The 26,887-nt window shown below is 45.8% G+C and overlaps 1 protein-coding gene across 1 annotated transcript in view; it reads left to right on the forward strand.

The window, feature by feature from the left end:
• MYO10 (myosin X) overlaps positions 1–26,887 on the forward strand; it is a 225,666-nt gene that overhangs the window by 38,019 nt on the left and 160,760 nt on the right. The window contains 1 exon segment of the mRNA XM_049768272.1: positions 20,134–20,232. Within this exon segment, the coding sequence (XP_049624229.1) occupies positions 20,134–20,232 (99 nt within the window).

The raw sequence follows: 26,887 nt of genomic DNA on the forward strand, positions 1-26,887 counted from the left end.
GGATGTGACCCAAAAAACAAAAAACAAACAAACAAAAAAATACATTCACATTTGGGGCCAGAGCGAGAGCACAGCAGTAGGGCATTTCCTTTGCACTTGGCCAACCCTGGATGGACCCCAGTTCAATGCCCGGCATCCAATATGGTCCCCCAAGCCTGCCAGGAGCCAATTTTGAGCACTGTCGGGTGTGACCCCCAAACCCCTCCCCAAAACAAACAAAAATAACACTCACCTTTGAGAATGAACGGGGGCAGTGGTATTTAAGAATGGACAATGTCACCTTCAGACATTGTCCTACCTACCCAAGAGCTAATGCTTTGCTTCTATTGGGGTCAGTTACAGAGATGAGCTTTGGTCTTCCAGAGTGACAGCACAGCAGGGAGGGCTCTTGCTTTGCACATAGCTGACCCAGGTTCAATCTTTGGCTGCCCATATGGTCCCCCAGGAGCTGCCAGCAGCAGTTCCTGATTGCAGAGCTGGGAGGAATCCCTAAGCATTGCTGGGTGTGACTCCAGAACAGAAATAAAGAAGTAAATGGGGATTGCTAGCAGATTTTAAGTTCTGTAAGTGGCTTGCATTGTTTCTGGTCTCACTAGAGCTGGATGCCCTTGGCAGGGAGGGATGAATGATTTTCTGGGAAATGGAAGCTGTGAAGCTGAGAGATCTTATATGTTCTGTCTGTGAAGTTCTGTGTACTACCGAGATCATTCCTGCTGCTCCAAGGGTCCGCTCCCGAGGGTCTGTCCCACTGTGGCCTGCTGCTCAGCTGCTTGGAGGAATCCTCTTATCTTCCTGCCTCTGACTGCTGACAGCTGAAGGGGCAACTCAGCTGTTTTCCCCAACAAAAATGCTTCAAGGGTTCTTGAGATTAGCGGGGACTGCTGTGTTTTAGTGACACTCTGCATAGGCATTGCCTTTGGTCCTTATAAGTTTTCTGTGCTGTGATTACATTTGAAACCAGCATCTTGAGGGCTAAAGGGTAGAGAATCGGCTCTTTTTCTGTCAAGGGAGAGAACTCAAATTCTTTGGATCTTGCTTTTTCCAAAAGAGGCTGAAGTAGGTCAAGGAGATAGCTCAGGGGGCTGGAGTGAAGGTCTGGCATGCACAAGGCACCAGGTTTGATCTCGCACATAGCAAGGGCTTCTGAGTATTACCAGGTAGCACCCTTGTGGTCTTTCTGCACCCCTGGGAGACCATAAAACAAAACAAAACAAAACAAAATGATGCTGGGCTGTTCTCCTGGGAAGCCTGGCTGGGTGCCTGTAACAGAGATGGTGGAGATATTGGAAATGTGTGTTCCCTGATGCCCCAGTGTGCAGAGCAGTGTCTGGCTTTGGGCAGACGCTCTGGTTGGGAGCACAGTTGGCAGAGAGCAGTGCTCAGGCTTCCTGGCAGGAGGGAAGCATCCCCCATACAAACTCTGTCCCAATGCACTCAGGGTTATTTATGGGGGGATGCTGGTTTCTTGCACTGGAGCAGGTGGGGGAGGTTCGGACCTGCATCTTGGTGTTTTATTGGCACTTAATAGTACTGCAGGGTCCCTGAAACATGTGGTTAAAGGACCTTCTCTTACAAGACCCGTTTGTCCAGGATGCCTAGAAAGTCAGGTCTGCTCTGGCCATGCTTTTATAGAATTTCTAACAGCGTCTTAATGGCACGTTTTTGTGTGTTTATTGGGGAGACGGCTCCTGAGCCATTCTTTGGCATCCTGTTACTCTCTAGGGGTCTCCCCAGTGAGGCTCACACAATGGAGCTAGTGGTTTAGAGCAGAGGGTTACCCAGGTCAACCTAGAGTTACCAGAAGGCCTCCAGGGCTGCAGAGGGCAGTGTTCAGGGGACCATGTGTTGCCAAGGATTGAACTGGAAGGCCAGAGTACAGCTGGTAGGGCGCTTGCCTGTACACAACCAATCCAGGTTAAGTCCCTGGCACCTCATATGGTCCTTTGAGCACTGCTGGGAGTGAGAAGTAAGGCTGTAAGCATCACGAGGTGTGCCCCAAAATAGCCAAAAATGGATCGACTTGGGTTTGGCCCACGTGATCTATCACAAGCAAGACAAGTACCTTACCCCCTGTACTTGCTCTGTGGCCCCTAAAATGATCTGCATTGAACAAATTTCCAAACAAATACTTCAGTGGCTGTGAGTGGTAGCAGTTGGGGTAAATATTCATTTTAGAGGCACATGCGTTCTGCTCAGGTCTCACATCCACTGTCTCCTTTCTTTACCTTTTTGGTTTTGATTTGGTATACAGCAGTGCTTATGGCTTATTCTAAGCTCTGTGCTCAGGGATCACTCTTGGGAGATCTGGCGGTAGCATTCGGTAGTGAGGATTAATCCAAAGAAGGTACCTTGTGATTTCTAGGACTTAAGACAGGATCCAGAACCACCCTACAAGGGCGGGGAGGCCTCCGGCTCATTTAATCCCCCCATAACTTGGCCTAAAATCTCAGTGAGGCTGCAGAAGGTAAACTTGGGCCCTGACCAGGTGTCAGAGCATAGGTAGGTGTTTATCTACTGTCCCCCAGGGATGCCAGCCACTCTGCTAGATGTTTCTAAGCCAGGTAGCTTTTGGAGCATTCACTCTGCCACTGGAGTTTGTGGCCTGAAACTCCAGACCCCTGAGCCCTTAGTGACTGTTCCCTCCAGGCTTTTGGGGACACAGCATTGGGTTCTGTGGCAGAAAGGAAGCTGAGCTGAGAGGCTTGAGGGAGATAAGCTGGAGCTGACCGGAAGTTGGGGCCCTTCACCCTCCATCCTGCCTAACTTAGCCTACTGCTGGATTTAGGCCCTGACTTCCCGCCTTGGGGTGGACGGGGCTGACTCACTCTGGAAATTTCCTTTGAGCACCTCAGTCTTTTCCTGAGCAGGGATTGTGTTTCTTTGGGCCTGTTCACTTCCAAACACTCAGGTAGTGAGGTGCTTCCTGGGGATCCGAGTAGGGGAACACTGGGCATCTGGGTCCTCCTTGAGTCCTGCCAAGAGGAACCCATTGAAGCTACCAGGCAAAGCTTCCTTCCCTTCAGCACCCAGCTTGTTGTCAGCTGCCTCTGTGAGGAGCTGTGTTTCTGCGTTTGGGCCCAGGACTGTGGCCCCCGCCCCGACCAGCCCTGGTGTCTACTCGAGACCTCAAACATTCCTGCCTCCCACCCGCTGTAAAATAATGTCATCTGGCCACCCTTTTATTGGGAAGGGGGTGATGGAGTTAGTCCTTAGTGGTTTCCAGCACTTGGTGACTTGGAGTCTGAGTTGAATTTTTTTCCCCCACTCTCTTTCTTGGACTAGACAAAGGTGAATGCTTTCATTGTTTAGTTGTGTGGGGCCATTAATAGTTAATGAACGGTGATTAAGAGGAGCTGGCAAACCAATTTATAGTGTATCTTAGCCGGCTCTGGCACTTGACTAATTTGCAGAAAATTGGATCTTTCAACTAGAAGTTTCCATGTGTCCCATGGGGGTCTGGCCCATTCATCCTCCAGCCTTCTCCTGTGAGGTCCGCTGCTATGGAGCATGCTCAGACTGGGGGGTGTGCGCATAGCCTGGCTGTGTCCCCAAGTTAGTTCCATGCCATCTGGTTGAGTGGATTTTATTTACACTTGGTTCCCAAGGGACAAGAAACTTCCAGAAGCCAGGGTTGGCACTTACTAGTCTTGGTCCCACATCTCTGATTCCCAGTTTGTTTATTTTAGAGCACAACCATGCTGGAGGGAGCACATGACGTAGAGCTGGAATATAGTCCCGTTCTCCTCCAAAGAACGTTTGCGTACCAACCCTTGGACTCTCTCCCGAGCCTGAGTCCCCAGGGTGCAGTGAAATTTCAGAGAGCACTTCTGCTTTCTCTCTTTCTGTAAATCACTGTGGTATGGTTAGACTGTGTTTTCCCATGATCTGCCCATCCGTTGTCAGGAACTTTGGACTGCTACCGTTTGAGGGCATTTGTGACTGCTGCTGCTGTTGTGAATGTGGGTGCCCGCTTGGCATGGAGGCAGATTTTTGTCGTGGGTGTTTACCTCAGACTGAATTCCTGGGTGAGGTGGTGCCAGACTGTGTCTGTCTACAGTTGCAGTTCCGTGTTAGATTCTCATCGGCTCTCCCTGAGGGTTCCAGTGTCTCCATTTACTTGGCACACCATCATGCTATATCTTTCTCTTCATCATCATCATCATGATATAAAATTCTCTTTTAACCCGTTTTCATCAAGGAAGATTTTATGTTTTGTTTTATTTATATTAGCTTTCTAAAAATCTTCATGTAGGGGCCGGAGTGATAGCACAACAAGGAGGGCATTTACCTTGCATGTGACTGACATGGGTTCAATCCCTATCAGTCCATATGGTCCTTCAGCCTGCAAGGAGTAATTTCTGAGTGTAGAGCCAGGAGTAGCCTTTGAGCCCTGCTGTGGGTGTCTCAAAACCCAAAAGGAAAAAAAAAAAAAATATATATATATATATATATATATATATAGTTCTGCAAAAAGCCTGCCATAAGACACAGGCTGCAGAGTTGAGAAATAGGTGTCACAGTTAATATCTTACTAACTCTGTGTGTTGGTCATTCATTTTTGTGAATGGTGCATTGCTGTCCCTAGTCAATTCTATATTCTAAAGAAAAAAAAAGATGAAAACCAAAACACAACCAGTGTTTTATTCAGATAATCTTATCAGTTTTTTATTGGTGAAGTGTGTTGTTTTTTTCCCACAGCGGGGAGGATGGTGTGTTCTGACAAGGCTAGGAAAGAAAGGATCATATAAATCCCAGGACTTAAGAAAAGATGACTTTCTATATTAGTCTCCATGCAGAGTGCTCCCTTTCTCCTACTGTTTCTACTAGAAGTGAAGAATGAGCACTGTTCTCAAACCAGCTGTCTGAGTCCCATGGAGAATTCCCCAGTACTCTCAGAGTTTGTGAGAATCAGGGGAACTTTATGCATTGGGTGAAACCTGCAGGTCTGTTTCCATTAACCTACCATCTTCTCTTGTTTAGCTACTCCTATGTACCATAATTTCGCCTTTCAACAGAAAGACACTAGGATAGGAAAGATATTCTTTTTTTATTTTTCAGGGTTTTTTTTGGGGGGGGGGTCACTCCCGGCAGCACTCGAGTTATTCCTGACTCTAAGCTCAGAAATCGCTCCTGGCAGCCTCAGGACCATATGGGATGCCAGAATTCGAACCACCAACCTTCTAAATGCAAGGCAAATGCCTTACCTCTATGCCAGGGGTCTCAAACTCATGGCCCGTGGGCTGTTTGTGGCCCTCCATACAATATTTTGTGGTCCACGGCCGGCCTTCAAATATCGCAGTATTCGCGATTATTCGCTCACTGAATAATCCCAATAAAAATCACATTAGTAAGAAAAAAGTTGCATTAAACATTTGCATACCCCGAGCAGTTCCGTTTGGGGTATGCGAATGTTTAATGAGATTTTTTATTGCGAATATTCGGTAAGCGAAATCCCTTATGCGGCCCTGCCTCACCCCGACTTTGCCTCCTGCGGCCCCCAGGTAAATTGAGTTTGAGACCACTGCTCTATGCTATCTATCTGGCCCCAAGAAAGATATTCTATAGGCTTAGTGGGCCTCTCCTGTATCTGGAAATTCTTTAGAGGAGCAGGTTTTCTGCACTGTTGACTCTTTTCTTGTTTCTAACATATAATCAGACCCAGAATATATTAGTTGGGAAGCATGGAAGTATGTTGTTAGAGCACATACCTAGCTTGTGGCTGGCCTAGGTTTGAATCTTGGCTTGGTTTCCCAAACAACTTCAGGTACAGCCTTGAAGATCCCTGAGCATTCACAAGGTGACCCAGCATTATAGAATCCAAGCAGCATTGCATCTCTGTAGCCTGCATTGAATTGACTCTTACTGGCGGGATCCTTAGGTCTCTTGAACATTGCTTTGAAGGCCCCACTGGAAAGAATGTTTCTTGAAAGGATGGGGTGATGATACTGGTGCCTGGATGGAGGGATGGATGAATGGGTGGTGGAGGGATGGTTAGAGGGATGGATGGAAGAATGAATGGCTAGATGGATGGGGAATGAGTAGACTAGTGAATGGAGGGATGAGTAGGAGAGGATGAATGGATGGTCAGGTGGATATATAGTGGATAGAGGGGTAGATGGATGGATGGGTGTATGTATGGATGGATGGGTGTGTGGATAAACAGATGCATGGATGGATGGGTGGAGGATGGAGGATGGGTTGATGGATGGATGCATGGGTGGGTGGATAGATGATGGATGTATGGGCAGTTGGGTGGGTGGATGGGTTAGTGATTGGATGGAAAGATAGGTAGATAGAAGGATGGATAGATGGGTGGGTAAGTGAATGAATGGATGGAGGGGTGATATATGGATAGACAAGAATATGGATGAATGGATAGATTAATAGATGGTTGGCTAGATAAATAGATGACTGACTGGATGGGTGGATTTATTGGTGAAATGACTTTCAGAGTTATCAATGGATTTTAGTGTATTGGCTGACATTTGAGGATTGTTTAGCTACTATATGGCATAGTTAGATTTTACTTTCTTGCTTTTAATTTTCCCAGAATGTGACTTTTGAGATTGGCCATTTACACAGGTATATTTTTCTTTTTAAAATTTTCACTGCAAAATCATCTCGAATTACTTTAGTGCCTCTCATTTAAGTGCAAAGCTTTCTAAAAAAAACTGAGGAATGTTTAGAAGATAGGCAGTTAGGATGGACTCACTCAGCAGGCTGGAATTCTAGAACCTGAGTAATAGGTGTAGAATCACATGTTCAGAATTTTGGTGTGTTGTCAATAAGTGTAATTTGTGTTGACTCTGATTTTGGTCCAGTGAGCTGCTCTTTCTTGGACTGGGAGAGTATATGATATACTCTAGTTTTTTGTTTGGTTACCTGTCTCCCATCCCTTCTTACCAACTCTGACTCAGGCACTTCTCACACATGCTCCTCATGGAGCTGCCCTGTCCTTAGAGCTCGCCATGGGGAAAGAGTTGGGCCTGAAAGGTGGGACAGTCCTTGGTGTCCCAGACACTGGAACTGCCCAAAAACCAGCCATATGTTGTCTGCGAGTGTTAATGGAAAGAGATGCCCACAGCCCTGGTTACCTAAAACACTGTTTGTGAGCTGTGTTGATGAGTTGTTAGGGATACTCAAAGTCTTTCTATGGAAAAAATCTAGAAATCAGTGGCTTTCTCCACAGTAGGCCTGTAAATTAGCCTGGTGGTTCCAAACCACAGCTTGAAATTATCCTTAAACCCATAGGCAAAGCCCAAAAATGCAATTGGTGTGAGGGCGTGGGCGCTAGTGATGGATTGTAACCGCCAATAGCTGAAACATATTTCTTTCTCTTTTGGGGCTTGTCTCCCAACCAGTGCTTGTCAGAGGGTCCAGAGGATTTGTGCAGTACCAGAAAGCAGCAGGGTCACCCCACATCTAGCAGTGCTGTGAGTGGGAACCAGGGACATCGAACCAAGGGCAAGTGCCCCTGAATTTACTGCCATCTCCTGCATTTGCTTCTTCTTCAGAGATAATCTTACTAGCTCTAGGTGCTGAGAGATCTGTGATGGGGTGGTGAGTAGAGGAGAAGGGGGAAGGGTGGGCAGGAAGTGGAAGTTTGCAAATGTGATGCTGCTTCTAGAATCCTGGAGGCAGGAGGCTTCCATGTGATGTATACGAAGACCAGGGTATAAGACTACTTCTGTGACTCACCTAGTAGTCAGCGTACAGGATATCATTTTATTGTTATGTGTTTTGGGGAGGGGGGGGTTGGTGCTCAAGGATCATTCCAGGCAGAACTCAGGTTGATAGTGGCGCTCATACCAGGGCTGGCTGCATGCATGGCAAGTGTTCTACTCACTGGACTTTTCTACCTGACCCAAGATCTTTCAATTTTCTTGAAAAAAAATTTTTTTGTTTGTTTGTTTGTTTGTTTTTGGTCTTGGATTACATCCAGCAGCACTGCTCAGGGGTTACTCCTAGCTCTGTACTCCAGGAAGGTTCAGAAGGACCATATGGGACACTGAGGATCAAACCTAGGTTGGCCATGTACAAGGTAAATGCCCTACACACTCTGGCCCCTGAAAAAAAATTTTAAGAAGGTGTAGACTTGGAACAAAAATCTGGATGACATTGACATCTTGGGCCAGTGTGGGGAATTAGGGAGCTCAATGGATGCCCATTAGCATCCAGGATTCAGAGGTGGCACCAACAGTGATTCTAGATGTTCTAGAGCGAAAACTAGCATCAGTAAAGTGATACCATTCGAGACTTACACAGCTTCTATTTTGCCCATCAGTTGTGTGCCGCTGTCTGGCTTCTGAGTCCCCCTCCATAGCTGTGCCGTTCTTCTGGGCATTGGGTGGGGTAGAGCTCAGCCCAGCACCCCTGGAGATCCACACTCTGGGGGCTCCGAGCCATCACTGATCCTCTTGTCCATCTCTGAGCCAGAGGAAGCATTGGCTGTGAGCACAGAGTCACTGTTAGGGAGAAGGGAGAAAACGACACAGGCCAGGTACCCCATCATAAGTCCAGGAAATGACTCCCACATCTCCCAGCCCTGTGAGGGGTGAGAGATGAAGTCTGGCCTTACTTTGAGGCCAGGGACCAGACTATTGGGGAGAGGGTTTGCCTTCTTCTGGGGCAAACTTTGGCTTCCACCCTCCCCTTCAATCTCCAAATCTGCTGGGTCTGTCCTCAGCCGGGTCCCAGTGGCTGTTGGACCTTCTCTCTTCCTCTGCCACACTGAGCTTCCTGCTGAGACTGTAAATCTTTGAGGTTGCAGTGCGTCATGTACAGGTCTTATCTACATAACATCATCTACAGGACAGCACTCAACACCCCTCCTAGGGCATGGAGAGACAGGCTACTTGATTCACTTCCCTTTTATTGGTGGGGGACACACACTAAGTTGCTCAGAGCTTACTTCTGCCTCTGCCCTCAGGCAGAACTCTGGGGACTATATGGGATGCTGAGGATTAAACCCAGTTTGGCCACATGCAAGATAAGTGCCCTTCCCACTGGACTATCACTGGCCCCTAACGTGGCTTCTCTTGCTTGTGGCTGACTATAGTTCATTCCCTGAGCATCATTGAGTGTGACTCAGCACCCTCCTTATTGTCCCCCACTGTCCCTCCTACTCCTGAATTGGGCCAGAGATATGGCTCAAAGGACTGGAACTTGTGGGAGGGCTGGATGCCATCTCGGGCACCTTGTGGTTATTCCCTGAGCACTGCTGGCTGTAACCCGTGAGCATTCTGCCAGGAAGGGTCTCTGAGCTCCACTTGGTGTGACCCAAAAACAAAACTAAAAATAGATCCATGTACAGAAAAATTTCATGACTCTATTCTTCCTGGTGGCTGCATAGTACTCCATTGTGTATATCACTCACACACACACACACACACACACACACACACACACACACACACACACACACACACACACAGGCAGAGCCAGTGCTCTAGCTTCCTGCTCCAGCACACACACACACACACACACACACACACACACACACACACACACACACACACACACACACACACACACACTATATCAAACCTCTTCTAATTAGCATTTTTCTCCTGGGTAGGAGGAATGTGCTTTGCGGAGACCATGAACCCAGGACTACTTCAGGCAGAGTCAGTGCTCTAGCTTCCTGCTCCAGCCATCTCTGGACCCTAATTCTCTCTCTATCTCTTTCTCTCTTTCTCTCTCTCTCTCTCTCTCCCCCTTCCTTCCTTCCTTCCTTCCTTCCTTCCTTCCTTCCTTCCTTCCTTCCTTCCTTCCTTCCTTCCTTTCTCTCTGTCTCCCTCCTCTGTCCCTCTATCTCTCTCGGTTTCTCTGTCACTCTGTCTGTCTCTCTCTGTCTCTGTCTGTCTGTCTGTCTGTCTGTTTCTCTCTCTCTCCCTTCCTTCCTTCCTTCCTTCCTTCCTTCCTTCCTTCCTTCCTTCCTTCCTTCCTTCCTTCCTTCCTTCCTTCCTTCCTTTCTCTCTGTCTCCCTCCTCTGTCCCTCTATCTCTCTCGGTTTCTCTGTCACTCTGTCTCTCTGTCTGTCTCTCTCTGTCTCTGTCTGTCTGTCTGTTTCTCTCTCTCTCTCTCTCTCTCTCTCTCTCTCTGTCTTTCTCTCTCTCTCAGTTTTGTTTTGTGATCACAACCAGTGACACTCTTAGCTCTACACTCAGGAATTACTCTTGGCAGACTCCAGGGACCATATGAGATGCTGGGAATTGAACTCAGGTCAGCTGCATTCAAGGCAGATACCCTCCCCACTATGCTGTCACTCTGGTACCCCCCAATTCTCCTTGAAATGCATTAAAGTCCCATGATGGGTAGAGGAGGGAAAGGCCAGGAGAGATCCTGCCCCTATAACCTTTCTCTTTCTGTTTGTTAAATGCTTCAATTCCTGTGACCAAGCACCCCCATCAGCATTTCCTTTTTGCTGTCCCCAGATTAATGTTACCAGAAATAAGATCTGCCCTGCTGTGCCCTATTTGGCCTGATCCTACTCAGAGGGTGAGTGAATTCAGACTGTAGAGTCATTACGTGATGACACTTTCTGAAAAAATCTTGGCCATAGCTTCCAGCACTTAGATAGACTCTGGCCCAGGGGCTCCCAAATTCGAATCTCTGCTCAGCAACCCCCAGAATCAGTACCTACAGCAGGACTTGAACATCTCCACAGCCAGGAACCTCAGAAGGTTCCAGGCGAATTAGAGTGAGCATCTGTTATGTGGAAGGGATTTTTGCTGCCTACAGGAAGCAAAGGGACTCTCCAGCAGCAAGAAATGCTCGGGGCTGCCATAGCTGATCCAGACCCAGTTTCTAGAATTGACCCATACACACTCTTGACTTTGACAATGTCAAAACAGGCAAAGGGAGAGAGATCTTTGGCTACTGGATTGATTATAGGTGCAAGTATTAAGTTAAATTTCTTCCTTTCCTAATTATTTGATCTCTTTGGTTTGTTTGTGGAAAAAGAAAAAAGCTGTTTGCATTTCAGAAGCAAATTGAGACTTTGTTCCGCAGCTTGTGAGAGATTCCTCAGGTCCGTCCTGCTCTGGATCTGAGCCGAAACTGTGTGTCTGACAAAAGGACATGCTCTTTTCCACAAATCTGTAATTAGAACATGCCACATGGCAAGGTATTTAGAGTCCATTGTCATTATCTGTTTTGGGGGTGGCTTCCCTAAGTTATTTTTAAATGCAGGGTTTATTTTATTTTACTTTTTTTAGAGTTTGGGAGAGAATCAGTTTTGTAATATGAAGAGACTAATCCTCTCTTTCTTTTTAAATTTTTACTGTGGCCAATGTGAATTACAAAACTTTTACAGTACTATTTAAGGTACATAGTGACAATAAATTAGGGGTATTCCCATCCCAATGTTGTCCTCCCTCCACCCCTATTCCCAGCCTGCTTCCCATACCTACCCCTTTGTCTCCTGTGATCCTTTCTTTTTAAAGGGTGATTGGAAATTGGAATCTGCGACAGTGGTGTTGATCTATTTTTCTGAGACATCAGCCACGTTTTTTGTGCCAAGGGTCAAAAGGAGGAAGTGAATGTTGGATCATGTTTCTCGTTGCTGGGGGGAACAGGAAGTGTCCAGGTAAAATTCCTGGCCCAGAGAGGCAAGTTTTTCGCAATTGATGATGGTTCTCTTCCAGGGGCTCAGTTAATCATTGAGATACAAGACAACACCACAGCTCTTATGCTCTCTCTCTCTCTCACTCTCACTCTCTCCCTCCCCTTCTCTCTCTCTTTTTTTCTCTCCCTCCCTCCCTCTTTTTCTCTCTCCCTTTTTCTCTTTCCTTCCCCCACCCTGTCCATGTTGGTGGAGAGCAGAGAGATTTAATGAAGGCAAACAAATTTTCATGGGTCATTTGTTGTGGCTTTGTGAATGTGTTTCATAAGCCTGCCAGGTCTCAGCTACAGAGACACAATGGGGTTATTTTCACTAGGGCATGGTTCACATTTCTGTCTCTGGAGAAGGATGTAAGCTGGGAAATTAAAAAAAAAAACAAAAACTGATTTGAAGTTGCCCAACTCTGATGACAAGCAATAATACTCATAGGCCCACCAGAGAATGTGTGCTAGTGTTAGTGCACCCAGAGTGTGAGGCCAGTGACACAGTTCAGCTTTAGAACAGTTGCTTCAGTCCCCCAGGTTTCTTTTTGGCACATTATGAGCCAGGGTTCCCCACGTGTACCCCCTTACCTCATTCTGTACAACCATTCATCTGCTTCCTGTATATGAATTGGTCTTTTTCAGAAGTTTTGTAGAAATGGGAAACAGCAATATGCTTGATGTATGGCATCTTTCACTTAATGTTTTTGAGACTCATCTTTGTTTGTGGGAAGGGAGGATTCTTTTGGTGATTTTTCTGTTATTGGTGGAGATCCAGTCTACAGATTCGTTGCCTTTTGTCTCTGTTGGTTAGTGAACATTTGAGTGATGTCTCATATTTGGATTCATGAAAAATGCCAATGTAACTATCTACCTACAGGACTGTTTGAATTCTTTTCTATGAGGATCTATGAGGAGAATATATTGGGATTTAGGGGAGATTATATTTGCTTCTTAAAATCCCAAATAACTTTTCTGGTGCAGGAGGTGCCATTTTTACACACATCACCTTTTTTCCTATACTCACTCACCCTGAGTATAGTCTAGGCTTATCTTTTATATCATTTATTGGTGCTAGAAAATGGAACCTCCTAAGAACTTCCTTTGAAGAAGCGATGCCTTATTTGCACCTCCTCTTACAGAATCCTCTGAGGACCAAAGGACACAGGAATTTCATAAGCAAGGGCTTTTGTATTGTAAAAAAATGTTAAAGTAATCATAATATGCAGAACATTTTTAGCTCTCACCTTCAACATGCGCCCATGTCCAAGATGAAGATGAACACTTGCCCATGTTATAATAAACTCTGTATATTATGATCCAACTGGTTTCATCTTCTAAATATCCTCTATTTGCCCAAAGTGTTCACTTTCTAAATAATCATCATGATGGTTAACAGTGACAGAATATCAGTGGTTGGCATGCATGTGCAAATGTTTCTTCCCCATTTGAACTTGAACTTCTCATTTCAAAGTGAGTATGAGACCTTCTATTTTTTTTCTAGACTTGGATATAAGTGTTGAGTCAGTACAGAATGGAAGTAGAAAATTGGGGAGAAAGTAGATGGTGTGCAGAGATAGCAGCAAGAACAGCCTCTGTCAAAATAGGCGCTGAAAGGGTTTCACCTTGATTCTGATTCTGTGGAGAGAGCCAAGCTAAACTTTCTGGAAGATCAAAGAGCATGTTTGGAGCTAGTGCTTTTCCCTTTCTACCAATCTGAGCCAATAGTATTGAGATTTGCAATCTGGGCAGGATTGCATCAGTCTGGCTTTATCAGCAGCTCTTCACACTGGTCCAGAAGACCTTTGGACTGAGCAACTGTGTGAGCTTGAAGGACTGTGTCAACAAAGAAGGGTACAAAGTGAAAAAGAACCCCAGGGGAGCTCAGCAGGAACTTCAGGCAATATAGATGGTTGGAGTCAAGAGGTGTGGTATATATTAGCCCTGGTGACTCTACATTCTATAATGTTTTAGGATTCAGTCTGAAATTGATTCTTACCAAAGAGACCGTTTTAGTCATTGAGAAACACATGCTTGAAATTGGGGTGTTGGTTGTTTTTGGGTTTTTTGTTTTATTTTGTTTTTTTTGGGTTTTTTGTTTTGTTTTGTTTTGTTTTGTTTGGGTTGATTGGTTGGTTTTGTTTTTTGGACCATATGCAGCCATGCTCAGGAATCACTCCTCATGGGCTCTCAGGGTACCATATAAGGTGCTGCGATTGAACCCGGGTCAGTGGCATGCAAGGCAAACACCCTCCCCACTGTGCTATCACTCTGGACCCTTTGAAATTGGTTCTTGATGAGAAGCACTGATGGCCTTAGCACACATCAGAGTCTTTTTTTTTTTTTTTTTTTTTGGGTCACACCCGGCGGTGCTCAGGGGTTACTCCTGGCTGTCTGCTCAGAAATAGCTCCTCTGAGGCACGGGGGACCATATGGGACACCGGGATTTGAACCAACCACCTTTGGTCCTGGATCGGCTGCTTGCAAGGCAAACACCGCTGTGCTATCTCTCTGGGCCCACACATCAGAGTCTTAACTGGCTTTCTGGATTCCAGAATAACAGTTCACTGAAACTATCACAAACTTGGGGTTTGACCCAAATAGTAAAAACACAAATAAATAAACCACCACCACAAGAAACCCCATTATTTATTGGGCTGAAGCTTCCATTTGTAGGTCTGCCTTGGTATTTTGTGTCTGTGGAGGTCTGTGAGAGCTTTCTCCGAGTCTTTGATGTGTGGATTAGCAAGAGGATGAGACAAATGACTCAGGTTCTTTCAAGATGTCCACATCCTGTGCCTCTGTTTGGAATGTTCTTTGGGAGTGCCTGTTTGCTGATAAGCAATCAGGACTGACAGTTGTGTCCCTCTTTGTGGTATCACCTGGTCACAGTCTAGATCCCAAATCAGAGGGTCATGCGTGGCTGGTTTTTGCAGAGATAAGTTTCCCATGTTTTCTTTTGTCCAGTCCAGACACGAGTGTTGCGTATAGGCAACTCCCTTTCCTCAAGTCCTCAGCCCTTTCTAGCTGTCTCTGCCACTTACATGAACATTCTAAATGTCATTTTGTGGCTGAGACAGAGAGAACGAGGACACAGCTTTGCCCAACCATGTGAGTAATTTGTTCCTCACTTTTCTTTCGGCCCAGCAGCCTCTCTGAGTCTAGGAGCGCTCTCTCTCTCTCTCTCTCTCTCTCTCTCTCTCTCTCTCTCTCTCTCTCTCTCTCGCTCGCTCTCGCTCGCTCTCTCTCGCTCTCTCTCGCTCTCTCTCGCTCTCTCTCTCTCTCTCTCTCTCTCTCCCTTCCTCCCTCCCACTCTCTCTCTCTCTCTCTCTCTCCCTCCCTCCCCTCCTGTTTCCTTCATTTACATGGGTTATTTATAGTCCCATATGAGATAAGCTGATAACATTGCATACTGATTTCGTTTTTGTTATGTTTTGGGGCCACACACCTGATTGTGTTCAAGGCTTACTTCCAGCTCTGTGCTCAGGACTTACTGCTTACTCCTGGCTCTATTCTCAAATTATTTATTTGATTATGTATTATTTTCTTATTTTTCATTCTATTCTCAGGGCTCACTCCTGTTCTGTGCTCAGGCTTACTCCTGGTTCTGTGCTCAGTACTACTGGCTCTGTACTCAGAGCTTTCTCCCGGCTGTATTTTTAGAATTTACTCCTGGCTCTGTTCTCAGGGATCATTCACGGCTCTGTGCTCAGTGCTTATTCCTGGCTCTATTCTCAGACCTTACTCTGAGCTCTGTTCTAAGGAATAATTCTTGGCGCTGTGCTCAGTACTACTCTTGACACTATGCTCAGCTCTTACTCCTGGCTCTGTTCTTAGGACTCACTCCTGACTCTATGCTCAGGAATCACTCGTGGCTCTGTGCTCAGGGATCACTCTTGGCAGTGCTCAGGGGACCAGATGGGGTGCCAGGGATTGAGCATAGTCATCAGCTGCAAGGCAGTCACCCTACCCACTGTACTCTGGCTCAGTCCCCTACATAAACTTTGTTGGGAGTTCCCTAGTAGTGCTCAGGTTCAATGCTTGGGCCCAATGAGATCATGCTGCTTCACCAAGTGGCTGGGATGCCGCCTGGTGGTTCCCAAGTAGCTTTGTGCTATTGAGGATCAGACTCAGGATCTGGCTAAGATCATTCACCACCCCTTTGAGCTGAGTCCAACCCCAACACTACCTCTCTGACATTTTCCCCTCAATCGGAGAAGTTTCCATTGTTGGGGGGATGTGTCTGAAGAAGTAAAGAGTCAACAACTTTCATTTCTCCTAAGGAGAGGGAAGGGAGTGACATGGTGAACAGACACTGGGTTATCATAGGGGACACTTGGCCTTCCTGGGACTTGCAGGGCTAGTGATGTGAGCAGGCAGCATTGTGTAAAGGCTTGTACTATCCAAGCCCTGCACTCCAGCCCCCTGATCTCAGACATGCATGGAGAGTTGTTAGATTGTTTTACCCAAAACAAATATCCTAGGTTTCTTTGTATGTTTGTTTACAATTTGATTTCACCCAAAACAAAGACTGTCTCCTTTGTCAACCTGGGCAGGACAGGTTTAGGATAGCCTGAGATATCTGCCCTTACTCTATACTGGCTGTCTCACCTGGGGCTGGTCTCTGGACTCAATAAAAATCATAATTCTGGCAGGAAGCTCTTATATGAGGTAGAAGATTGCCAGACTACACCAGTGCTTCTCAATTACTTTCTCTCATGCCCCCCTAGGAAGAAGAAAACATTTTTCATGCCCCCCCCCCCGTGGGACTGTACATAGTATCTTTATTAAACAAAACTTTAACCTGCAAAACAAAAGTATATAAAATAATGTGAGCTGGTTTTTTAATCAGAGGTGATGTCTGGATTAATGGCTACAATGAGCACATTTTGCAATGCATAGCTTTTCGAAGCAGGGTTTGAAGCAGGACACAGCAACTCTCAGCTCCAGAGACATACAGAGACATAAACACGGGGCTTAGCTTGTTATGACAGTGTTTGCTGAGGTCAAACTCGCCCCCTATATGGAGTCTTGCGCCCCCCTAGGGGGCACATCTCACTATCTGAGAAGCACTGGATTACCCGTATTTCACCCTCAGCCTAGTCTGGATTGTTTTATATGTGACCCTGCTTTAAACTTAATTCACCTGGACTTGGAGATATGGCATGTGGGGTAATTTTACAGAGTATGACCCCGCATCAAGGCCTTCTTTGAGCCTCACCGTGTCAAGCTTGTTACCCCAAGTGTCTTTATAGACTCAAGGTTGACTTGCCAAGGAGCTGGGAAATAGGGAGACTGACTATCCTGTTCAGGACAGATGATGGAGTGGAGTAGAAGTGGGGTCTCACTGCATCTGGATTTTCTATGTCCACTTTCCCCTTCCACCAGGGTGAGAAAGATCCAACCTTTGCATTTGGTAATGGCTTCAACTGGCCTTTGTATAATCGTCTACTTGTTCGCTGATCTACTATGCATTTGGTTCATTTGGGGATAAGTTTAAGGATCGTGTGTGTGTGTGTGTGTGTGTGTGTGTGTGTGAGAGAGAGAGAGAGAGAGAGAGAGAGAGAGAGAGAGAGAGAGAGAGAGAGAGAGAGAATATGTATTGATCATCAACTGTGTGACTTAGCAAGGATTTAAGCTTGAGTTTTTCTTTCTTTTCAGAAGGGGGATATCTTACCTTTCTGAGGGCTGGTAAGAGACATCTAGTGCTATCAAGACTCGAGGCGAGGGCCTGGACACTTCATGGGCTCAGCACTAGTGGTTTTGCTATGGATAAGCACAACTTAAAGTAATTGCTTGGCTGACCTATCTGTAAATATGTGAGACTTCTCCATTGTTTATCCCTTGTTGACTCTGTTAAGAAAGAGTCCTTTACATTAGAAGTTGAGCATATAACCGATCCCTTTTAAGTATTTTTACTTAACATATCAAACCAAACCAGAAATTGAACAGACCAATGAAACAAGACAGAAACATCGATTTTCATTACTAGGAAAAGTTTGGTCTGAGTGTCACCACAAGTCAGAATGTTGGAATAGCTGTTTCTGTCTTCCTTTTCATGGGAGTTGGTGAAGTTGTCGAGCAGAGTAGAAATTACAGAATAAGATACTCAGGCTCATCTCCTTATGTGGGAAGTCCTAGAATCATCACGAATGTAACTGCTGACTGATGTGAATGACCAGTGAGCACATGGTCATTTCTTTCCATTTTTATTGCTTGCCCTTGGAAAAAGTTTGTGTGGCATGGACTCAAAGGCAGAGGAATTTTAGAACTGAAAAGAATATGGGACTGAAACAATACCATAGCGGAAGGACATTTGCCCTGTATGCAGCCAACCCAGGTTCCATCCCCAGCATCCTATATAGTCCTCCAAGCCTTCCAGGATTTCTGAAGGCAGAACCAGAAGTAACCCCTGAGACCACCTGGTGTAGCCCAAAGAAAGAAAAGATAAAGATGATGTTTCACCAGTCAAGGGGAAAAATGAAAAATGGAAATGAAATCATTACCAAAAAAAAAAACCCCAAGACATCCTAAGTTAAAACATGGGATCTACATTTTGCCTTCTGTTGGGCTACAATACCCAATTTTAAGATACATTTCGAAATTTGAAATTTTTGAAATACATTTTGAGGGCTAGATGGCGGAGCACTAGATGGCAGTGCTCAAAAGGACCATATGAGACACTAACCCTACTTTCGGTATCTTTTGAAAAATCCAACGGATTGAATTGAGATTATTTACTGAAAATTAAGCTCCTGGGGCTGGAGCAATAGCACAGCAGGAAGGGCAATTACCTTGCATGCTGTTAACTCAGATTTGATCCCCAGCATCCCATATGGTCCCCCAAACCTGCCAGGAGTAATTTCTGAGCACAGAGCCAGAAGTAAGCCTGAGCAAACCCAGATGTGACCCAAACCCCCCCACCCCAAATTTAGCTCCTTTTTTGAAGAGTCCAATTTGACCCAAAGAGATGTGGGAGCATCTCAAAGGGCATTTAAATTCATTCTTTCTTTCTTTCTTTCTTTCTTTCTTTCTTTCTTTCTTTCTTTCTTTCTTTCTTTCTTTCTTTCTTTCTTTCTTTCTTTCTTTCTTTCTTTCTTTCTTTCTTTCTTTCTTTCTTTCTTTCTTTCTTTCTTTCTTTCTTTCTTTCTTTCTTTCTTTTCTTCCTTCCTTCCTTCCTTCCTTCCTTCCTTCCTTCCTTCCTTCCTTCCTTCCTTCCTTCCTTCCTTCCTTCCTTCCTTCCTTCCTTCCTTCCTTCTTTTCTTTCCTTTTTTTTTTTGTTTTTTTTTTTTTTGGGCCACACCCAGCGTTGCTCAGGGTTACTCCTGGCTTCCTTCCTTCCTTCCTTCTTTCCTTCCTTCCTTCCTTCCTTCCTTCCTTCCTTCCTTCCTTCCTTCCTTCCTTCCTTCCTTCCTTCCTTCCTTCCTTCCTTCCTTCCTTCCTTCTTTTCTTTTCTTTTCTTTCCTTTTTTTTTGTTTTTTGGGCCACACCCAGCGTTGCTCAGGGTTACTCCTGGCTGTCTGCTCAGAAATAGCTCCTGGCAGGCACAGGGGACCATATGGGACACCAGGATTCGAACCAACCACCTTTGGTCCTGGATTGGCTGCTTGCAAGGCAAACACCGCTGTGCTATCTCTCCAGGCCCTTCTTTTCTTTTTTTCCTTCCTTCCTTCCTTCCTTCCTTCCTTCCTTCCTTCCTTCCTTCCTTCCTTCCTTCCTTCTTTTCTTTTCTTTTCTTTCCTTTTTTTTTGTTTTTTGGGCCACACCCAGCGTTGCTCAGGGTTACTCCTGGCTGTCTGCTCAGAAATAGCTCCTGGCAGGCACAGGGGACCATATGGGACACCAGGATTCGAACCAACCACCTTTGGTCCTGGATTGGCTGCTTGCAAGGCAAACACCGCTGTGCTATCTCTCCAGGCCCTTCTTTTCTTTTTTTCCTTCCTTCCTTCCTTCCTTCCTTCCTTCCTTCCTTCCTTCCTTCCTTCCTTCCTTCCTTCCTTCCTTCCTTCCTTCCTTCCTTTCTTCTTCCTTCCGTCTTCTCTCCTTCCCTCCCTCCTTTCCTTTCTTTCCTTCCTCATTAAATCACTCTGAGACACAGTTTAAAAATTGTTGATAGTTGAGATTCATCTATACAATGTTCCAACAACAGTGTTCATTCATCAGTGTTCATTTCCTGCCACCAATTTGGAAAGCAATCTGAACATGAGAGAGAAAGAAAGAGGGAAGGGGTGGGGAGAGATTGAGCTTCCATTCGATCCAGCAATATTCCTTCTGGGATAGACCCTAGGGCCCCCAAAGCATGATGCATTAAAGTCCTCTGTACTCCTGTGTTCATCACAGCTGTTCACAATAGTCCGAATCTGGGAACAACTCAAGTGCCTGAGAATAGATGATAGGAGAAGGAAACTGTGGTGCATCTATACAGTGTGCTCTGAACAGACCTTCTGGTGGCTATTATTATGAGGATGCTGCTTCTGCTCAAGGAAGGTCCCAGACATCACTAATTCCTACTTGCTTTGTTCGCAGGGGAGCCGGGTCTGGCTAAGGGAGAATGGTCAGCACTACCCCAGCACCGTGAATTCCTGCGCAGAGGGTGTGGTGGTCTTCCGCACTGACTATGGACAGGTGAGTTGTGTCCTGGTACCTCCCAACAGCCCTGCCGCCTTCCCCAAGCTGGGGCCCCCACATTAGGGCCCGAGCACTTGCACCCAGCCCTTTCCCTGCCTACATTTCTTCCTGAGCCCCAGAGTGTGTGGTCTGCTGCACAGCTTGTGTGTCATGTGGCAACAGATGCCTATAGAGCCAGTGTACGCCAAGTGTGTGTCTCTGGGCCACGGAATTCTTGGGTGTCTTTCCTGAAATTCAGAAGCATTGAAGCCAATAATGTCAGAACATGCTAATGCATGAACATGGACAGGAGATAGAGCACATTTATCTTGCATGTAGCCAATCCAGTATCTATTTTCAGTATCTCATATGGTCCTCAAGCCTGCCAGGAGTCATTCCTGAGCACAGAGCCAGGAGTAACCCCTGAACATGGCTAGGAGTGACCCACATTTAAAAAAAAAAAAAAAAAAGGACATGCTTGCACAGACTGATATTTTCAAGTTGTTTCCACGACCACTTGCCCTTAAAATTCAATATGAAAGAGCCTGGAGATAGTGTTAGGGCAATGTAGATGAGGCTGGTAAGGACAGATCCAAAAATGTAGAAGTCACTAGTGAGGTCAGAGTTGCTGGATGTAGAGATCACTGTTGAGGTCAGATCTCAGGCGAGTAGAGCACTCACAAAGAAACATCTACCAGCCACTTCTGGAGAGTAACTTAGTTTATAGTAGGTGGGAAAGGGATATTAGGGGAGAGTAAGGTAGAGAGTAAGAGGTAGAGAGAGTAAGGTATAGACTCTGTGCCAGCCAATTCGGTAGTATGTGAGAGGGGTTGTGTGCTTCTGTGTTTAGGGAAGGCAGGATAAGGGGATTAGGGAAAGCAGGGTATGTGCTCTGGGTGTTAAAAGAGGGTGTGTGCTTAAGGTGATTAGCTACAAGGTAGTAGTTAGAGTCCCATTCATGACCTGTGCAGTCCTTGTATCAATCCCTAGCACTAACGTGCTCCTTTGGGCATTGCAGATACAGCCCTAAAGACTTTGGGCGTTCCAGAGGCTGCCCTCAGTACCTTTGGGGTGGTCGAGGTATTCCCAACACTGCAGGGCCCAACCAGCAGCATCTCCTCCTTGCATTGAACCACTAGCCTGCTTGACTGAAAATTGCCAGTGGGTACCCTCTAACCTCCTAACACCACATGGAAGGCCCCCATGTCTTCCTGCAAAATTCTGAACTGTCCATTGAGTCTGAGAAAGCTGTCTGCCAGCAAGATGGGAGAGTCGGGTATTCTGGGTCTTGTAAGAAAAAAAACACTGAGCTTAGATACCTCCTCCATCTTCTTAGTCCACTGAAGATGCTGAGGTGGGGTGTTCCACTTCCCTCCCACACTGCTCTGATTATGACTATGGAAAAGAATAAAAACACCCAATACTCCTGGGAAAGAATTAGAAAATAGATGAACCAAGAACTAGGCACATGGGTTAGATGTGGCCAATGGTGACATGTTGATTTAAATATAAAATAAGGCATAATAGGGCCCGGAGAGATAGCACAGCGGCGTTTGCCTTGCAAGCAGCCGATCCAGGACCAAAGGTGGTTGGTTCGAATCCCGGTGTCCCATATGGTCCCCCGTGCCTGCCAGGAGCTATTTCTGAGCAGACAGCCAGGAGTAACCCCTGAGCAATGCCGGGTGTGGCCCAAAAACAAAAAAATAAAATAAAATAAAATAAAATAAGGCATAATAAACTCCACGTGTTGGGTAAGGCACCACACCTCTCTAGTCCCTTCAACCATTGAGTCTGATGAAGAAGGGTAGCAGTGGAGAAATAATTCACAGTTAAAGTTTCTCTGGAGTTAGCTCGCTTTATTCTATGGTTCTATCTGCCATGCTTTATGTAGCCTCTGTGCCATGTCAGCCTAATTCATCTCTTCTGATGAGCTCTCTGCTGCTTCTCTGCTAAGCTTTCTGTTCTCTCTCTCTCTCTCTCTCTCTCTCTCTCTCTCTCTCTCTCTCTCTCTCTCTCCTTCTCTCTCCCCCTCCCTCCCTCCCTCTCTCCTTCTCCCTCTCTCCCTCCTCTCTTCTCTCTGCTCTCTCCTCTCCTCCTGCCTCCCCATTGCAGACTCTCTTTTCGTTTAAAATAGCCCACCCCATCCCAGATGAGGGCTGGTCTAATGTCTTATTCTCCTGGTGGGACTAATATCTCAGAAGAGGTTAGGGAAACAGGAAGTTGGGGGCAGGGTTACAGTGACAGAAAATGTAGCCAGTTTCAGTGTGACGCCTGGTTCCACACTCAAAGATGAGGATGCATCTGGCTATTGTTAAAAACATAGAGAAAGAAAATAGAGATGAATAAATGCAGAGTTAAACCAAAAGCATTGTGGCCCCCAAACCAAAGAAAGATGTGGTTTATATATGCAGACTTTTGCAGAACAACCCTTGATGGAGTTGACTGATGGAGGGATGGAGGATAAGGTCTTTCTCCTCCAGCTCGAACCACACGTCTGCTACCCTGTTCAGCAGGCGGTTCTGAGGTGAATGTGGCGGGTATAAAGCTAACAGGCAGTCAGGCTTCTGGGTATAAAGCTAACAGGCAGTCAGGCTTCTGAAGATAACAGCTTTATTCGTGCATAAGGCTGAAACCAAAAGCCTCAGAATCAGCCCCTGGATAAAAACCCCTTCCTTCCACAGACCCTTGCTTTTATACATGAGAATCAGGTATCACCCTAGGGTGGGTGCAGAATCCGGTCACACCCTAGAGTAGGACACAATCACCGATCAGGATAGGATCAGTAACATAATAATCCCATGGAAATGTTTACATACACAACACAGACAATAGATTGATACTGATCAGGATAGGATCAGTAACATAATAATCCCAAGAAATGTTTACATACACAACACAGACAATAGATTGATACTCAGCTGTACGAATAGGTAAAATCTTGGGGTCAGACCATAGTGCAGTAAGTAGGGCATTTGCCTTGCATATGGCTGACCTGGGTTCGATCCTCAGCCCCATATATGGGCCCTGAGCACTGCCAGGAGTGATCCCTGAGTACAGAGCCAGTCTTTAGCCCTGAACACTGCCAGATCTGGCCCAAAAGCCAAAAGAAGTAAAGGTGAAATTTTTCCATGGTGCAGAGAGGAAAGGTCCTTGCCTTCCATGTGGCCCAACTTGTTTTGAATCACTGGTGCCATGTGTGAATTCCTTACCCCAAATTCTGCCAGAGTTCATTCCTAAGCACAAAGCCAAGAATAGTCCCGAGCACTGCCATGTGTTGCCCCCAAACCACCCTCTCTTCAAAAAAAAAATCTTTTCATTTTGCTGAAAATTGGGTAAACTGTAAGGTATCCTGTTAAGCAAAATATATTGGCAGTGGGAAGACTGGCTGCTTTTACTCACCTCCAATAAATACAGAAAGAAACAAAATGAGAGACTAAACTATCAAATGCAGAACTGAAATGATGGGGGGGTAGGGGGCAGCAAAGACAAATTAGAAAGGAGACAGGGAGAGAATTAGAAAGTTCTCAATCATTTTGCTGGCAGGGCTGTACAATCACCTTGCCCATCAGAACCGTAAATGTTGACACTTTTGTAGCTGGTGCTAGCTATGCTTATAAAATATTTTTTTAATTTGAAAATTGCTTCATGAAAATAAATTCTAATCTAGAATTCACTCGTCATCCAGAATACTAATGGATTGTGAAAATAGAATAATGGCTTTCATTGGAATTCCCAAAAGGACATCCTGTTTGCTTTGCTTTATGGAGATCTGAGAGCGTTGGTTTGCCCTGTGGAGAAGCCGGAAAGGGAGGAGCAGAGATGTGAAGGTTTGTGTCCTTTCCATGGCCCGAGACAGATGGCCAAGCCAACCAAGACCCGTTGGATCTTAGCAGGCTCAGCCTGGACTAGAGAAGTCATATGAAAATGCAATATGGTGGGGCCGGAGAGGTAGCATGGGGGTAAGGCGTTTGCCTTGCATGCAGAAGAATGGTGGCTCGAATCCCCGCATCCCATATGGTCTCCCGAGCCTGCCAGGAGTGATTTCTGAGCATAAAGCATAGAGCCAGCCTGAGCGCTGCAGGATATGACCCCACCAAAAAAAAGTGCAATATGGTATTGTTAGGTTATATCTTATTTTACTAAAACAAAAATCATCCCTGGTTCTTTTGTATGTTTTTTTACAATTTGAATTTACCTCAAAACTGAGATTGTATTACTTGTAAACCTGGGTGGGACTGGCTCAGGATAGCCTGAGCTATTTGTCCTTACTGCCCCACCCAGGGGTGGTCTCTGGACTCAATAAAAACAGCAGTTCTAGCAGGCAGCTTGCTCTACATAGGTAGAAGACTGTCAGACTACACGTGTTTTACCCTCAGCCTGTTTGGATTATTTCACGAGCAACCCTGATTCAGACTTGTTCACCTGGGATTGGAGATACGGCACGTGGGGTGACTTTACATGGTAGGTGTCAGGAGAGCTGTCTCCTTCTAGAAGCTTCTAGAGAATTCTTTCCTACTCTTATTTCTTGGCTCATAGCCCTTCCATTTAAAGGCCACAGTATAACATCTTGATTCTGTCATTACACTGACTTTTCTTATATTCAGTTCTCTATCTGCCTCTGTTTTATTAGTACACTAGTGGTTTCAGTGGGAGCTCTGGGATAATCCACACATTATATGTTTATGATCAGTCTTTGAAAATGATCTGAAAATTTGGGAAACGGAATACTGTCAACACTAAATATCTCAAGAGATCTATGCATCAACAAAATACAATAGGCTAGTGGCCTTGCCTTGCAAGTAGCTAACTTGAGTTTGACCCCTGCATTTTTCTTCCTTCTTCTCTTTTAATCCTTGTTCTTCCTTCTTCCTCTGCTCCCCCCTTTCTCCTCCCTTGCCAGATTTTTTTGTTAATTTGAAATTCTATTCTATACTAAAATTTGAACTACTGCAGCCTAGCCTGAGGAATATAAAGACCCAAAACATTCTCATCGGGATTTATAATCTGCTTTATCCTCACTATGGGGGTATTTTCAGCTGGGCAAAGGACAGTAGGGAGTGACAGGCTGGAAATAAAAACTCGAGTCATTATGGCCTTAGGGATATGGGTGGGCCAGAGCCTGACCTTTTAAAGGTAGCCAGGACTTCCGTCTGGATGGACAAAACCAACTTTACTCAAGAGATCAAAGAGATAGCACAGTGGTAGGGCATTTGCCTTGTGCACAGCAGACCCAGGATAGATGCAGGTTTGTTACTCAGCATCCCAAAGGGTCCCCCAAGCCTGCCTGGAGTGATTTCTGAACACAGAGCCAGGAGTAACCTCTGTGTGACACTGGGTGTGGCCCCCAAAAAAAGTTAACAAGAGAAGATTTTAATTTTCAGAAACCCCCGAGGTCTTTCCTGCTAAAAGATCAACTCTTGGGAAAGTGCAAAACTCCCTGGAAGATTCATCTTTTCTAGAACATTCTTGAGCGATCACTCCCACGCCCTTTAGGGCCATTAGAGACTTGGCTAATAAGTCCTAAATTAGATTTTTCACTTTGAGAGTGAGCTATTTTATTATCCTTTCTAAAAAAGGGCCTAATTAGATGGCTCTGAAATAGCTCAGACAGAGATCAATTTACCTAATTGTTCTGTAAAGGGGAGCTGTTTAACTCAACCCAGTAAACTGGCTGTCGCTGTTGGGGTTAGGGTTGGCACTGCCTGAATGGGGGACTCCTGAGATCTTTTGCTGGCTGGAGACTTAATTTCCTCCTTCTATAAGTAAATACCTTCCTCTATACTCCTATTTGCAAAGCATTATAATTAAATGGTTTTAAGTTCCTTTATTAACCAGGAAAAGGCCACTCGATTGCCTGGTCCTTTCAAATTACCTAAAAGTCAGATCACTTAAGTCCCACAGAAAGTATCAACTGTCTCTAGTCCATCTCCCACAGAAAACTTTCTCTTCCCTTTTGGGGTGGCCGAGACTGACTTGTTGGAATGACTATCATGGGTCCAAGCCTGTGAGGTTTGATTGTGGGGGGATGGAGTGTTCACTGCAGCTCATCCTCAGTCCTGTGCACCTCATTGTAGCCCACAAACATGCATGCTTGGGTATCCCGGTAAATTGCCTGTCTCCATGTCAAGTTCCAGAACTCTTCAAGCTCCCAAAAAATCAGGAGCTAGATCTACCACTCGATGTTTTCACTGGAGGGCAGGCTGGTGGGTTCTTGTTACAGTCAAGATGTAGGTTGGGATCTTCTGGCCATGCTTCCAATTTCCATAGAAGCGAGCGGTTAAGACATGGGACAGTTGCCCAGGAAGGGGCAGATGCCAACTTTTCAGCATGAATACAATGCTGCTTGACCCTGCAAGAGGGCCGGTGGTCATGCACGCTTGAGGCGCGTCTGGTGTCAGCATGAATGTCCATGACCTTTGCTGTAAGTAGAACCAAGTGGAAGGGCCTCTTTGCAAGGGCTCTAAAGGTCTCCTGGGACCGCATGCCCAGGAATGCCCAGGCTGTCTAGCCGCCACCCAAGTTGCTTCCTGCCCACCAGCTGCTGGCAGATGTACTGCACCCCCCAGCCCCCAAGAGCAGCTGGGAGGAGGTGAGGGACTGACTAGGCTGGAGTGGGGTAGCCAGCAGAAGGCATTTGTTGGGGAGGTGGGGACCCAGAGCAACTCAGAGGCCA

Source organism: Suncus etruscus, chromosome 2 (assembly GCF_024139225.1).
Source record: "Suncus etruscus isolate mSunEtr1 chromosome 2, mSunEtr1.pri.cur, whole genome shotgun sequence".
In the NCBI taxonomy this organism is placed as follows: domain Eukaryota; kingdom Metazoa; phylum Chordata; class Mammalia; order Eulipotyphla; family Soricidae; genus Suncus; species Suncus etruscus.